Consider the following 15,073-nt stretch of genomic DNA (forward strand, 5'->3'; position numbering starts at 1 on the left):
GCCTTCTTTTGCACAAGAGTAAAGAATACAAAGAAGAGAAGACAAAGAAGTCGAATATAGGTGCAGAGATTGTGGACTTGGCTGCTTCCACTGCTTAGCTTACTGTTACTCAATTTTCACACATGTTCAAATGGAGTAGAGCATACATGCTTATCAAAATGTAATACTCAAGATTGCATTAAAGGAAAGCATTTTATTCATATTGAAATAATATACAATGTTTGTATGATGGAACAAATCATGATGGAAAGAAGATGCTGAAAGTAAATTTCTCCCGCACATTTGACTGTGAGAGTAGTCCCTATTTGCTGATATACATCCGTACTCTACTGAAATCAATAACATGAAAGAGGAGTAAAAAGAGAAAAAGGTCATGGGCACCAGTCATTGCCTGTAATGATTGGTTGTGATGGAACTCTAAAATTTGACAAAATTTAGAGTCCCAAATCCTATGTCAAATAAGTTTTTTGTATGAATGATGAAAAGAATACAATATGGGGGATGATGCGTTGAAGATTCGTTACTAGTTTGTAACATATATACAATAATTTTTTGTACAGGAGCTTTAAGATTTTGGATTGAGTGCAACAATGTTGATTTTGAGGGTGCTACTCTGGTAGTGTGGGAAGATGAATCAGTTTCAGTTTCTCTTGATTGTGCTGCATTTTGGATCAATGAATTACCTTATGCTATGTCTTTGAGTGGTTATTGGAATTTCTTTCTGGTTCCAAATCCTGAAGAAGCCCATTGGTTGCTATCGAAGATCTTCCATTTTTTTCTAATGAGTGGAGAGATTGCTATGTGTTTCTACACTTTGAGGCGGTTGATTCAGCATTCTATGCTTGGATAAAAGGTGTGCTTATGGGGTACAGTTAAGATAGTCGGTTTCTTGCAGAATTTGAGATCATTGGAATTTGCTATGAAGCCGATTCCTCCAAAGAAGATATATTAGTAGTTCAAGTGATAAGGTGGAGTGTTGAATTTTATTTGGAAGACCAAGATCATTGGTGGCTATCTGGTATTCACCATGATGTTCTTCTCCTGCCGAAGCCACAGTTTTTTATATCAGATTACCATTCTAATACACGTCCTACTTCACAGCCAATTTGGGCATATTCCATGTTGGACCGTGTAATAAGCATGATGGAAGGAGATAAAAACCATTCATGCATTATATCATGGTCACTAGGAAATGAATTGAGATATAGACCAAATCATTCAGCTTCAGCAGGTTGGCTGCGTGAAAGAGACCTCACAACGGCATTACATTATGAGCATGGTGGATATTTCATAACATGGATGCTATTCTTGACACTCATCGGGCCATTTGAAAACTTCTGAATCATTCACGGTATAAAATGATGACAGCGGTGAGACTCGAAGCGGGAGAAACATGTCTTGTGCAACACAATATTTGTGGAGGGCGAAGGAAAAGGTTTCGCAATAACCAGACACGGTGCTAGGAAAAACGTTGCTAGAATGTTGAGACGTGAATGTTTCGGACGGATAAGGGCATTAGTGTGCGTTGAAACTACCATGCGCAGGTCCATTTCGGATGAAGATCTGAGGGGCGGCATATCATAGGAGAAATTGCATGCCTCCATACAATGGTTTTATTCGCAGCTCTCACCCAACATCCTGCACAAGCAAAAGGACGATGGAAACACAAGGACGCAATGATAGAATGGACAGCTGTGGAAAGTCGTCATACAGTTTCAGGCATCAAGCGCTATTGCATTTGAAGACTCCATTCATGCCATTGAGGGCTCTCATAAATTCATGAAAAGGGAAAATTATAGGTTAAATATATCAATGAGAGTAACCTTAGAAAAGAAGTTAAATTAAGATATTAAGAAAACAATTAATTTGCAATTGAAAGTTATTTACTGAAGAGGTGTGATTAATAAAAGTGGTGTAGTATGACTTTTCATTTGAAAAGTTACATCCAAAAACATATAGAGGATATAAATAAGGCTAGAAGTTGGAGAGTAAGATTCAATATATCCGAACATTCAGATATTGAGAAGAAGCATTTTATATTTATTTTATTGTAAGGAGGGATAAGGAGTTTATTACGACTTTATAATAAAATTTCTATTATTTTATTTTAATAATAAAATAAAGTCTTTTGTTTATTTTTAAATGCCATGGAGATTTAAACTACAGGCAAATCGTCCTTCATAATTATATTTTAAAATTCTGTATATGATTTTGTTATCAGATAAGTTGGACATGGTCAATTAGCATTTTAAATTTGATCATCATATGTGTTGTGAAATATTTAATTGTTTTGGCAACTGTGTCCAGTTTGTTTCAATGGAGTTAAAATTCAATCTGGACTAGTTTAAAGATTGCATTATAATTGGTTTGTCGCATCTGGATTATCAAAATTATTGGCAGTACAAGTGCATTGAACATTATGAAATTGTATGTAAAAGTTCACTGAAGTTGACTCTATCGCCTGGATGAGCAAAGGCACTGGTCTTTTTATTGAAGTCAGAAAATCTATATATTCCTCCTGCAAGCATCAAATTTATTATTATTCAATTGTTCAAAACATTTAACCATTATCCAACATTTTAGTTTCATTCTAATCAAGTTCAAGGACCTTGCCAGCCTAGGAATATGCAAAGTTTAAATTCGCTATAGAAAACCCTTGAATTGAGTAGTCAGTGTTCAAGGTGAAGGTTTACCCGCCTGGGTGTAGCGGAGCCTGAAGTGCAGGGGAATCTAAGCGATTTCTGTTCGTTGGCAAAAATTTGATTGAAAGATCCTACTAGAGAAGTGACAGGCTCTTGGATTTCCAATCTGCGGTTTTGGGAACCAACAGGTTGAGTGGCATCCGTTCGCATCCATTTTTTTGCTGTCCTAAATCTTGCCCTTTCCATGCTTCCAATTCCTGCATTCACAAAAAGAATAGGTTAGATCCAATGGATCTAAGCAATGTTGATAACTCACTTCACCTCACATTCATCATCCTAACATGCTACTCATCTTAGCAAAATAAAGACGTACATCAGCGAATAGAGAAGCCAATCACGAAAAGTAAAAGTATTAAAAGGACAAGTCATTTCGATTTGTAACCTTTTGCTGGTAACAACTAGAGAAAATAGAATAAGCGTAGCAAGTGGGATTGATATGCATGTTAGAAACCCATAAAGAGAAAATGAAACATCAAAGGGATGAACTTTAAAGTTTTGAAACCTTTTGTTTCACATATGCAAAAAGAATGAATGCTACAGTGGAGGTATGGTAGAATAATGCAGTGTGCGAAGACAAATTCAGCTATATTTATCAAAGAAGAGAAAGTCAAATAAAATTTTTAGAGCAACAGACTGATTCTATGTCAAAGCATCAGAACTGAATGAGTACGCTATATGCAGAATGGAGAAAATAATCAAATCTATATGTTAAATTTTCTCAAAGATGAACAATACTGGAAGATTGAAATGTCAAATCTTGATTTCATCACGGAATGGCGATAACAACAACTGAAACATCAAAGGGACAAACTTTTAAGTTTTGAAACCTTTTGTTTCGCATATGCAAAAAGCTACAGGTGGAGTTATTTATTACAGAAAATAACCATTTTCAGCCAGTGACAAAAATGTGTCATAAAGGTAGCAGATGCGAGTGATAACAATGATAGAAACAAATAGTGTTCATTAGTACCAGTTCATAAAAGAGTTATTAGTCACAATACAAATAAAAATACAGCATTATATGGAGCTTCAAGATTGATTTTTGAATTTGCAAAGAGAGGGCAGCAAGCCAGAACATATCAATAGAGAAATAATTGTGTTATCAACAAGGATTCAGCTTGCATTTTCAAAATCTACAGGGCTGCTGAAGGAGATCAGAAATCATCATAATAATGTTGTCTTGCCTATAAATCAGTTACTCTGTTGGTATAATTCAAGTGATGGAAACACTGCAAAAAGAATGTATGAGACTTTTGGTGCTTACATTTTCCCCCCCAATAATTCAAGATGCTTTCCTATCGAGGATTCAAAGAAACAGGTTATATAGTCTGTCACCAAAGACAATGTTGTGAGTGAAGTATTTCAATGATAATAAGGGTGTTGCTTAAAAATTGAATGAAATTGTATGCTTCAATAACAGTAAGACATGTGAAGGCTTAACTATACAAGGTACAATAATTCTAAAATGTAAATCCTACAGAATAAGTTTCAGAATGGAGACGTACAAAGGGACAGAAAGAACTTTTTCATCTACAAATTTTCTTTGCAACTGTAGAAGATGAAAGTCAGATTAAGGAAACCCCAAGTTTGAAATAATGGTAATTCATGGCATTTACCAGAAACCCATGAGTAAATATAATGATGGCGTCCAAAACTTACTTACAACAGGAACCAAGAGAAGAGATGGAGTTTATGTTAACTTTCAGCAAAAATCATTACCTGCAGGCATTTAAAAGTGTAGTAGAAATGGGTTTCACATGCTCAAATCCGCAACCAAGAGAAAAGATGAAGTATGGCGCCCAGAGTATGACCACAAGCTCCAAGTGTTCAAATAAGCAGGATAAATTCATGAGTAATTTCAGCACCCACAGTTAGCAGGAAAATCAAGGAAGAAGCCCTAAATCTGAAGAAGAAAAAAACACCAAAAGAGTAGATATGTTTTCCACAAGAAGCAAAGAAATAACAAGCCGGCGGCCATTAGAGGTTACCAATTTTCATGAAATAAGAAATGAAGAAACTCACCTACAGCAAAAACTTCAAGAAAACCTGGTATAAATGATTCTTACACATAATAAATCCGCGGCTAAAGAGAGAAGTGTTATGGTGCTCACGACTTGCAAAACCCAGCAAAGAAAACCCACGAAAAAGGGCAGTTTCGGCTTCAAAGCAGCAACAGACCAGTTGGCTTCACTCAAAAAAATCACCATTTTTCATGCCAGGAACCCATGAATGCACTAGGTGTCTAAACAACAGCAAAAACCACAAGATAATGGCATCTTTCAGCAATGAAATTGCAGGATCTGGGCCTTCATGGCGGCTACGGTTTCACAATAACCTTGCCGTGTTTTGTTGCTGCTTCCTCATAAACTTAAAATAACAAATCAAACTCTTGACTTCCCTTTTGTCTCAATTCCTTAATTGCCTTTTAATAAGATTTCGGGTCTATGAAATAGTAATAGTAAGGATGTTTTACTTTTTATTAAAATAGTAATATAGATTTTATCTTTTAATAGCTATGCTATTATTTTAATAACTTATTATTATTGCATTGCATTTCAAGTAAATTGTAAATGTTATTATTTTTTAGTTGATAAATTATAAATCAACTAGTAAATGATAATAATTTTTAAAATGCTATTAAATAATAAGTTAAAAAAGGGGAGAGTTTGATTTTAAAAAGGAGTTTGCATTGTAATTTTAAGTTTAACTTGAAGTGTCAAACAGTTAAGAGGGTGTTGACGTCTTTAATGCCAAATTTCAAGGGGGAGTCTCAGTTGCTATTTTTGGAAGCCTAGTTCAAACTCAAGAGTTTGGAGTCCATTATGGAGTTATTTATGACAGTTTTGGGGTCTTTTTTAGACTTTTTATATGCATGGATGGTCAAGACTTAGTTTGAGATATATGAGACATATTTTTGGAGCTGTTAGGGGTTCTTGATAAACAGTTAACTCATTATTTCGACCCCGACTTCCTAATTTTATTGAAGGTGGTATTGTTTTTGGAGATTGTTATATACCCTTCTTGTTTTGAAAGAAGGGGTTCAGATTTTGAGGGAAGAAGTATGCTCATGTCATTTTGGTCCTTAATATCTTTTTCTCCATTTTTCTGAGCTATTATGCAGAAATATTGTTCTTTGTGCCTTTGATTGAAATATAGTTTTCATTGAAATCAGCTTTGGAGTAAAGGATTTGGTTGTATGCTTTGAGGTGATTGATGTTATTCAATTGTGTTTTGTTGGTAGACCTTTTGAATTATGCCTTGTTTTGCATCTTCCTTATCTGATATCTGTTTTCATAGGTTTTGAGTTGTGTTTTCATTATTGATATATTCAATTGTAATTAGTTTCCTTTCGTATATTTTCAAATCCTAACCTTCTCTTAAAATATTGATATGAAATAGCAGTTCTTCCAAGCTAAGTTTTTGTGATTATCTGTCAAAACTTTCATTGTGTTTCAAGTATAACAGGATTTTGCATTATCAATTCTGGTGTATCACCTTATTCTTATCTATTAGCTTTTCATGTTCAGGTTTGTCTTTTTACCCTTTTCCATACAAGTTTTCATGTCTCCATTAGCATAAGTAAAGTATCAAATATATCAGATAGGAACGGGCTTAGAATCTAGAGGTTCAACCAGGTCATAGGTTACCCACAACTTCTGGTTGATCCAATGTTTCTCCAAAATCGCTGAAGGTTTTAGGACTTAAGGCAGATTAGGGTGCAGATTTTGGAGATAACAATTTTGGCACGCTCGGTGGGACACTGGCCTTATATTTTAAGGAAGTTACTGCTGTTTTTGATATGTGAACAGTAGGGTATAATTATTGTTTGCTCAAGAAAATCTGCATATCTGGCGACTTTGTGGGAAAGAAAAGTGTAGATCAATGCTGTTAATGAGAAAGGTACAAACTAGAAGCTCAAATACATTTGAATACCTACAGCTTGAAACACCTAAGAGACGTGGGAGAACTCTTGCTAGGACAAAACCAACAAAGAAAAATCAGAAATCAGCACAGGGTACTCGAGTTTATCAAAGGAAAAGTTGTAACACGCTTTCAGCAAGTCCCAATTGGAGAACTGAGCCTTTTGAATAAAAAATTTCTGCATCTTTTACAGATACAACAACAAGCTCAAGTTCAACAACAAATTTGTTTTCACAACCAGCTGTAGTTTCAATACATCAACAACAGATTAGTTATCAGTCACCATTAATGGCACAACCAAGAGCTTTTGCCTTTGTTCCCTTTAATAAGGGACTCCTTTAAATCTCCAACAACATAACGACATTCCTTTGGCAGCGTTGAAAGGAGTGTCGTACTTCAGTGGAGAGGGCCAAACCACAACTTTTAAGCATGTTAGAGATGTAGCAACCCTATGCAATGTTCATCATTTCACACAAGAAAACGTAGCAATCAGATTATTGGCAGCTTCATTCAAAGGGAAATCGTTGGAATGGTTTAGAAGTTTACTGGTGGCTTCAATAAGCACATGGGATGAATTGGGTTATGCATTCACTAAGTTTTTTGAAGATAAGTCTGATCACTTGTCACTGGTGGAACAATTGACAACTATAAAAAGGGCTCCACAAGAACAGATGATTGATTTCAATACATGTTTTCAAAAGACATGGGATAGGATACTTGTTGCTGTTAGACCAAGTGCTGATCACGCATTTTTGTATTACCTTAAGAGCTTGCACAACGATATTTTTGTTATGATTTAGTCTATGGGAGGTACTACACTGCCACAATCATTTGCCATATCATTAAAGTTTTTAGATCAAAGGAGGGCAAAGCTTCTATGAGTTGCAAAGGATTTGGAAGGCATAAATTTGTATTCATCTTACTTCTAAGAGAGTATTCTATGATATTTTTTGTATTTAACTGGAAATAAATGACATCCTTGCATTGATCTCTATGATAAGAAAATCTTATGAATTGTGATAAATCTCTCTTGGTTGCAAGATGCAATGGGATGGTGAGAGATTATGCAGATTGTATAAGACAACTACTTGCAATTTTGATAATAAATTGGTGGCACATTATCTTCATTAAAAGAGGAAGATCACATTAAGATAGAGACTATTTAATGAAGATAACATTAAGATAGAGACTATCCAGCTTTAGAGGGAGGTTACGTAACAGAGGTAGATGTCCAACCCTTCACAAATTTGAGTCAACTATCTTATTCTTGACGATTAAAGATGTCCATGCTAAGAGGGTGTCTCTGTTGAAAGAAAATCTCAATTATTAATGCATTCTTCTTCAGAAGAAGTTTGAGGTGAAAGCCCTTGTTCCACCCTTTGCGAGTTGGTATGGTGGACCATCCTCTATGAGTAGGCATGGTGGAAATGAATTCTTCTCTAGGAGAAGTTTGAGGTAAACGCCCTCGTTCCACCCTCTGCGAGTAGGTATAGTGGACCACCCTCTGAAGTAGGCATGCTGGAAATGTATTCTTGTCCGAGAGAAGTTTGCGGTGAAATCCCTCGTTCCACCATCTACAAGTAGGTATGGTGGATCACCCTCTGCGTGTAGGCATGGTGAAAGTCATGTTTATGAATCCATTTTTATGTACTTATGAAGTAACTATGGTGAATTATGTTACGTTGAGATAACACATGTTATGTCATGTGAATTTATCATCTTTGGTTGCAGCTATGAGTGCCTGCCTTACTAAAAATCTCTCTATTGCTAAGAGGGAGTGTTGAAGTTAGTAGCTGCGATACAAATCTTTATCTCTGATTTTATGAGATAGAAATATGTTTGTTATGACGGTTATGTTCATTTTCAACTGGGAGAGATATTTGTGATTATATTTAAGTTAATATTATGCAAAAGACACGAGTCATATGTTATGTGAAGAAGCATGCGTATGGAATGTGAAGTGTCGAATATGTGGAAATATGAAGGGTCTTATTTTTTGGACTCAAAGAGACCTTTGTGTGAAAGCTGAAGAGGTTATTGCATCTATTTATATGATTGCTTGATATATTGTAAATCAATCAAGTGGAAGTCATGTACTTAAATATTTTATGATCAATAAAAGATATTTTTGTTGGTGTGGCTAGGTTTTTGCCTTCTTGTCGAAGGGTTTTCCTAGGATAATTTTTTTGACTGTTATCTGTATTGTTTATACTTTTTTATTGCTGTTTATTTCTATTTTTGGGATAAAACATCCATTAGAATAATCTTGTCAATTAGGTACTAGGTAACATATATGGTTGATCACCAGAGCATTTAACTCTCATGTAAGTGAAAATCGGGGATTGTGTGAATAAGCATCCACATTCATTAGCCTTCCTCTATGCCACCTCAAATACCAATCTGTTATCAAGTGTTTTATCAAACAAGAACATGAAATGACCAAAGAAGGCATGTTGAAGTTTATGGTAATTATTCCTCCTTGTAGCCATGGGGAAATCATTGAAGTATTTCCATATGGGCTGCTCACTTCTCTTCCTATAGGAGGAGAGCCTTGACAATGCTCCAAAGCATGCAACTATGTACACAAAATATGAATTCATGTAAAATGCCAGTATTAGGCACTTTTGATAGTTGTTCAAATAAAGAATCATTGATTGATTTCGCCCAATATATATGTTGCGCTCTCTTCTTGACAAAGGCAATTTATTGATACATCCATGGCTCAAAAACATTTTCTTTCTTTTAGTCCCTACTTCCTACTTAGAAGAGTGATCATGTCATTGATCTCCTCCTTGAACTCAGTTCTTTACAAAGTTCCAAGCTATTGGGTCAAAATTGATTTTGTTTAACATCACCCTTTTGCAATCTTCTTCCCTTTTGTTGTAGTAATTTGAAGCCTTCTCATAAGAGATGTTTGCACACACAAGTGTGGCAAGAACATGGAGGATCGTCTTAAAGGCTTCTGCATCAAACCTCGTGATTGCTTACTATTTGCATCTTCGATTATTTGGTTTTCTTTATCAAAGTGTTATGCATATGCTGAAATAAACTTGGATTCCAATATGCTATAGGAAAGCTTTAAAGCATGTAAATATGATGTGACATCCCCTTTTTCTGAGTCTTAGCTAACAACTAGCAAATCAATGAAATACAATTACTACTTCACATTCATGAGAAGACAGTTATAATAGTTTTGTTCATGCGAAAGAGATTAACGGTTTAACTTTAAATAGAGGATTTAAAGAGAGGATTTAACTTTTCCATACCCTAAATTTTGAACTTGAAATCCGCCTAAGGAAGCCTCTGCAAAACCTAGGTTAGTCCACATATACCACTTAGGGTACAAATAGTTATACCATTGTATCGTAATGACAAATACCATTTAAGGCATCAAATACCATTGTATTGTTGGAATGTGTAATTTCCCCTCAAATGAAATGTAAAGGCATAATACAAGATTCTAGAACCACTACAAAATGATTAAAATTTAATTTGCAACACCAAAAACTATTTATATTTCCTTTATCTCTATTTTTTTTCATTAATTTAAACTTTTTATTATAATTTGTAAAGAAAATTGATGATTTTAAGATATCTCCAAACATTATAATTTTATCAAATATTTTATGTGGTGTTTATTAAATTATTTTTAGAAGTATATTATGTTTATAATTAAATTTAAATTTTGACATGTAGATGATTGTCAAATTTAACCTAAAAGAATAAAAGTTAACATTAACACGCTCACACTAGCCCACTCCACCCATTTTGCCATTGTAGAATGCCTATCAGCATTAATTATTAGTACTTTCCAGTAGGCTAAGTACTATTGTGATACTTTTTGAATTTCATGCTTTAACTAGTGATTAATTTTTTTTTTTACTAGTTAGAATTAATTAGTTTTAATTTTTCTTATCAAACTAATACATTGCATAGAATAGATGCAAGATTTTTAATTTTACAATTTTTAAGAGATAATTTTCTAAATTTGATTGGGTGAATTCATATAGCTCTTATATTGGCCGGATTTGATGGATTGTAAAACTAGAGTTGTTTTTTATTAAGTTGAATTGATTCATTACTGTTTAGTATTATTTTGAATGAAAGTGCATTGATGTAGATTTTTATATTTTAATATTGTATTTTTTATACTACATTCAATTAAAAATACTAAAAAAAAATATTTCTTATATTATATAATCATTTAAAAAATATTTTAGATATTGTTATTTTCATATTATTATTTATATATGCAATAGAACATATATATCAATAATTATAATTATAAATAAAATGTAAATTTAAATTATAATTAATATCATTATATAAAACTATAATTTTATAATATTTTTATTAATTAAAATATTTAATATACTATAATACATTTACTAATTTAAAACTAAATTTATATAAAAACTAAAGACAAGTACTAAGCCACTATGTGACAATTGTTAATTATTACAAAATCAAATTGTAGGAGACATTACAAATACTTGCTTGATTTCTTTAGTCCTCTTTTTACTCTCTAGCTCTTTGTTGTTATTATTTAGTCTTAAGTAAAGCTATATCTAAGTTCATCAACCTTTTCATTCTAAAATCTCTTCTGCAAATTTGGTATCCATACCTCTATCTTTGATGTATAAATATGACATTTTCATTTATTCCAATGTACTATTAACTACTTATAAATAGCTGATTGTTTATGCATAATTTTTTTAATGAACCTTCTAAAGCTCCCACTTAGATAAGTTTTACATTTTTTTTTCCAATTATCACCATCAATTGTTCATTCCACTCTTCTTCGTCTCAATGAATGTTAAGAGTCTTTTTACATAAATTTTTAATGAACCTTCTAAAATTCCCACTACTTAGATGAGTTTTGCATTTGTTTTCCAGCTATCACCACTAATTGTTCATTCCAGTCTTCTTCGTCAATGTTAGTCTCTCAAGGAGGATGATTTGATGCTGGAAATACAGAAGTCAGAATTTCTCTTCATACCTCTCCTCTTTGTGGTGTTATTATAGATGCCATAAGTCTCATGCTCCTCCGATTTTTATCTTTTCATTTGCTCGCTTCAATACTCATCATTACTTGTAATCCGGAATTCATAGCGAACGATATAACATCGTTAGTCACTTCAAAACTTATCATTGCCATACCTTTCGTTTGAGTCATCCTGGACCTCGCCCTCAAAGTTTGTCCTATTTTTAAAGATTTTTGGTATTGTCCTTTATTCTCCTAGGACCTGCAATTGATTCTTCAATTCTTGCTTTTTTTGTAAGCTTTGGATCCAAATCAGCAAAGACACTTGCAGGCTCATCATACAAAGAGGTTTCATGTGTTTCTTCATCAATATCTTCATAGGCTCCACTTTCAAATTGATCCGAATGAAACAAACTTGAGCTTAAGCTAAACACAACTCTCTCATTAGGAATATTTCTCCCCGTAGGTTTTGTTTGGAAGTCGTCATGGATGTCAACCACTTTAGAAGACTAATATTGGTAGATTTCATCTCTCTCATCCACAATCAAGGTCATCATGGTATGCATGAAAGATATGATCTTTCCTGCATGATTTTCGACAATACCCATGAAAAGACGAAAACTTTCGAGGATGTGATATGAAACTGTAAATTAAACTGAGAATGCGAAAGCAAATACAGAACAACAAAACACATAAACACAGTAGTTTTTCGTGGTTCACCACAAATTGTGGCTACGTCCACATTGAGAGTAGAAGAATTATATTAATGAGAAAATGAAATTGAGTTTACAATACATGCCATTAGCATTTATAGATCACAAATGATCAGCTGAAGAGACAAAATTAAATGGAGGGAAAACACGTGTCTGTTGGCCTTCATTATTCAACAATCTCCCACCCGAAGACAACAGATACACTAGCTGATCATCCATTCCCCTGCTCTACATGCTGACCTACTTCTTTTTAACAAGGCCAAGAGAAGTCCTGGCACATTCAAACTTCTCTTTGGCAACAACCTTCGTCAACATTTCCGCCGGATTGATCTTGGTATCAATTTTGGCAACCTTTAGTTTTCCGTCTTCTATCACATAGCGAACATAGTGAGCATGCTTGTCAATATGTTTGGAGCGTCGCTAAGAGGAATGATTGTGAACCATAAAAATTGCACTTTGACTATCTGAGAATAAAACATAATCATCTTGTTGCTAATGTAAATCACTGAATAAGCGTTGCAACCAAATCATCTCTCTAGCCCCTTTGGAAAGAGCCAAGTATTCGGCTTCAGCAGAAGAAAGTGCATCACAATGTTGCAGTCTTGAGGCCCAACTAATGGCAGCCCCGACAAATGTGAAAACATAACCAGTAGTAGACCTGCACTTTTCTCGATCTCCGGCAAGATCTGAGTCACTGAATCCTTGTAGCTGAGCACGATTTCTACCAAAACACAATGCATAATCATAAGTACCCATGAGATACCGCAATATCCATTTCACTGCTTCCCAATGAGGTTTCCCGGGATTGCTCATGTATCTACTAACTACTCCCATCGCATGAGCAATGTCAAGATGTGTAGAAACCATAGCGTACATTAAGCTACCAACCGTTGATTTATAAGGAACATTATTTATAAAATCCTTCTCATCTTGTGTTTTGGGACACAAATCAGAACTTAGGTGGAAATGAGGAGCAAGTGGAATAGGAACGTGCTTAGCTTCAGCCATGCCAAACCACTCTACAACTTTGTCAATATATGATTTTTGTGACAAAGTCAACACCTTTTTCTATCTATCTCTAGTGATAGTCATTTCAAGAATCTTTTTGGCCACCCCTAAATCGTTCATGGCAAACCGAGAAGATAACTCTTTCTTTAACTTGCTGATTATTTGAGGAGAAGTACCAGCAACTAACATGTCATCAACATAAAGTAAAAGAATAACAAACCCACCACTAGGAAGTCTTTTATAGTAGATGCAAGGATTTGATTTGCATTAGGTGAAGTTATGTTCAGCCATGAACTGATCAAACTTAATGTGCCATTGTCTTGGAGCTTGCTTGAGCCCATACAAACTCCGCTTCAGCCGACAATAGAGATGTTCTTTCCCCTTTTGAACAAAGCCTTCAGGCTGTTCCATGTACAATTCTTCATTGATGTCACCATGTAGAAAAGTTGTCTTGACATCAAGCTATTCGAGCTCAAGATCCCAAATGGCTACCAATCCCAAAACTGCCTGGATTGTAGTCATCCGTACAACAGGTGAGAAAATCTCTTCAAAATCTAAGCCCTTTTTTTGAGCATATCCTTTGACAACGAGTCGACCACGGTACCTCTTTCTTCTGCCATCTTCTTCTTTAACCTTATATACCCAACGGTTTTTTAGAGCTTTTCGATTGGGTGGAAGTGGAACTAAGTCCCAAGTTTTATTTGTTTTAAGAGAGTTCATCTCTTCTTCCATCACAATCATCCACTAATTTTTATCAGTACTTTTACAGGCATCTCTGAAATTAGCTGGCTCTACTTGATCAAAGATTAAAATCTCAGGTTCTACCTCCTCGGAATAAAGTAGCTCATAATCTGAATACTTCGCAGGAATCCTCCTCTGCCTTGTAGATCGCCTTAACTCTGGATTGTGTTGCTCATTCTGAGAATTATTTCTTATTAATTCATATTCACTGCCCTGTGAAGATGTGCGAATGGGCTGAGGAACATCAAAGTCTTGTTCCCTATGACCATAAACACCCAAATCCATGGGGTTCTTAGAACACTTTTTATTTGTCACTTTTTGGTGGTGTAGACAAGAATCCCCATACCTTTGAGCTGCAAACGCACCTTGAATAATGTGATGAGAAAATTCTATAGCATGGTCATCGTGAGTTGAAACTGCAGGAGTGTGTGGAAACAAGTCAAATTTACCTCCAATACCGTGATTGGCCACTAGTCTGTCGGCAGGAGAATTAACGTTTCCACCTTCAAGAGATGTCTGGCTATGGAGAGAAACTTTACCCTACATATTATTAGTGACGCAGTGTCTCCTGTCTGCAGATTGGTGAAGACTATTATATGAACCGGAACCTGAGACATGTGGAGGAGTTGTAGCTAATGTTTCACCTAGCGGGCAGTGACTGTCATTACCATCATGGCTATGTTTGTGCATGTGGCTTATGTGAGCGGGAGATGGAACAAATTCTGCATTAGTAAATTCATACATGCCATGCTCTATTTGCTATGGATTGTGCCAATTTCCAAAAACGTTTCTTGCACCCTGCGCATCATAACAGTGACCATTGAAGCCCCTAAACCCGTAGACACTCTACTCAATGCCGTGAGATGCATTAAGACCAGTGACACCGCTTTCATTGGTGACTGGTTTGTTGTTAAAACTAGTCTCCAACAATCTGCATGAAGGAGAAGACTGTGATTGAAGATTAGATGAAGGAGGCCGTGAGTTTATATTAACATGTCCCTGGT

General features: G+C 34.9%; 2 protein-coding genes across 4 annotated transcripts in view; one reads left to right on the forward strand and one right to left on the reverse strand.

Moving 5' to 3' along the window:
• The window catches only part of LOC149550592 (fatty acid amide hydrolase-like), a 132,156-nt gene that overhangs the window by 93,320 nt on the left and 23,763 nt on the right, over positions 1-15,073 (forward strand). The window lies entirely within an intron of this gene.
• Positions 2,352-5,122, reverse strand: LOC149550593 (uncharacterized). Of its 3 annotated transcripts, XM_089793581.1 has the most exons (4): positions 4,769-4,857; positions 4,422-4,605; positions 2,698-2,899; positions 2,352-2,518 (listed from the first exon to the last, which is right to left on the reverse strand). In XM_089793581.1, the coding sequence occupies exons 2-4, from the start codon at positions 4,429-4,431 to the stop codon at positions 2,506-2,508; spliced, it is 225 nt and encodes a 74-aa protein (XP_089649707.1). In that variant the 5' UTR covers positions 4,432-4,605; positions 4,769-4,857; the 3' UTR covers positions 2,352-2,505. The 3 variants fall into 3 exon arrangements, with proteins under 3 accessions (XP_089649707.1, XP_089649705.1, XP_089649706.1); XM_089793579.1 differs by having other exon boundaries at positions 2,694-2,899; positions 4,422-5,122; XM_089793580.1 differs by lacking the exon at positions 4,422-4,605 and having other exon boundaries at positions 2,694-2,899; positions 4,769-4,904.

The sequence above is a fragment of the Cupressus sempervirens genome, chromosome 7, assembly GCF_028749045.1.
Source record: "Cupressus sempervirens isolate cs-2001-9-10 chromosome 7, ASM2874904v1, whole genome shotgun sequence".
Taxonomy (NCBI): Eukaryota; Viridiplantae; Streptophyta; class Pinopsida; order Cupressales; family Cupressaceae; genus Cupressus; species Cupressus sempervirens.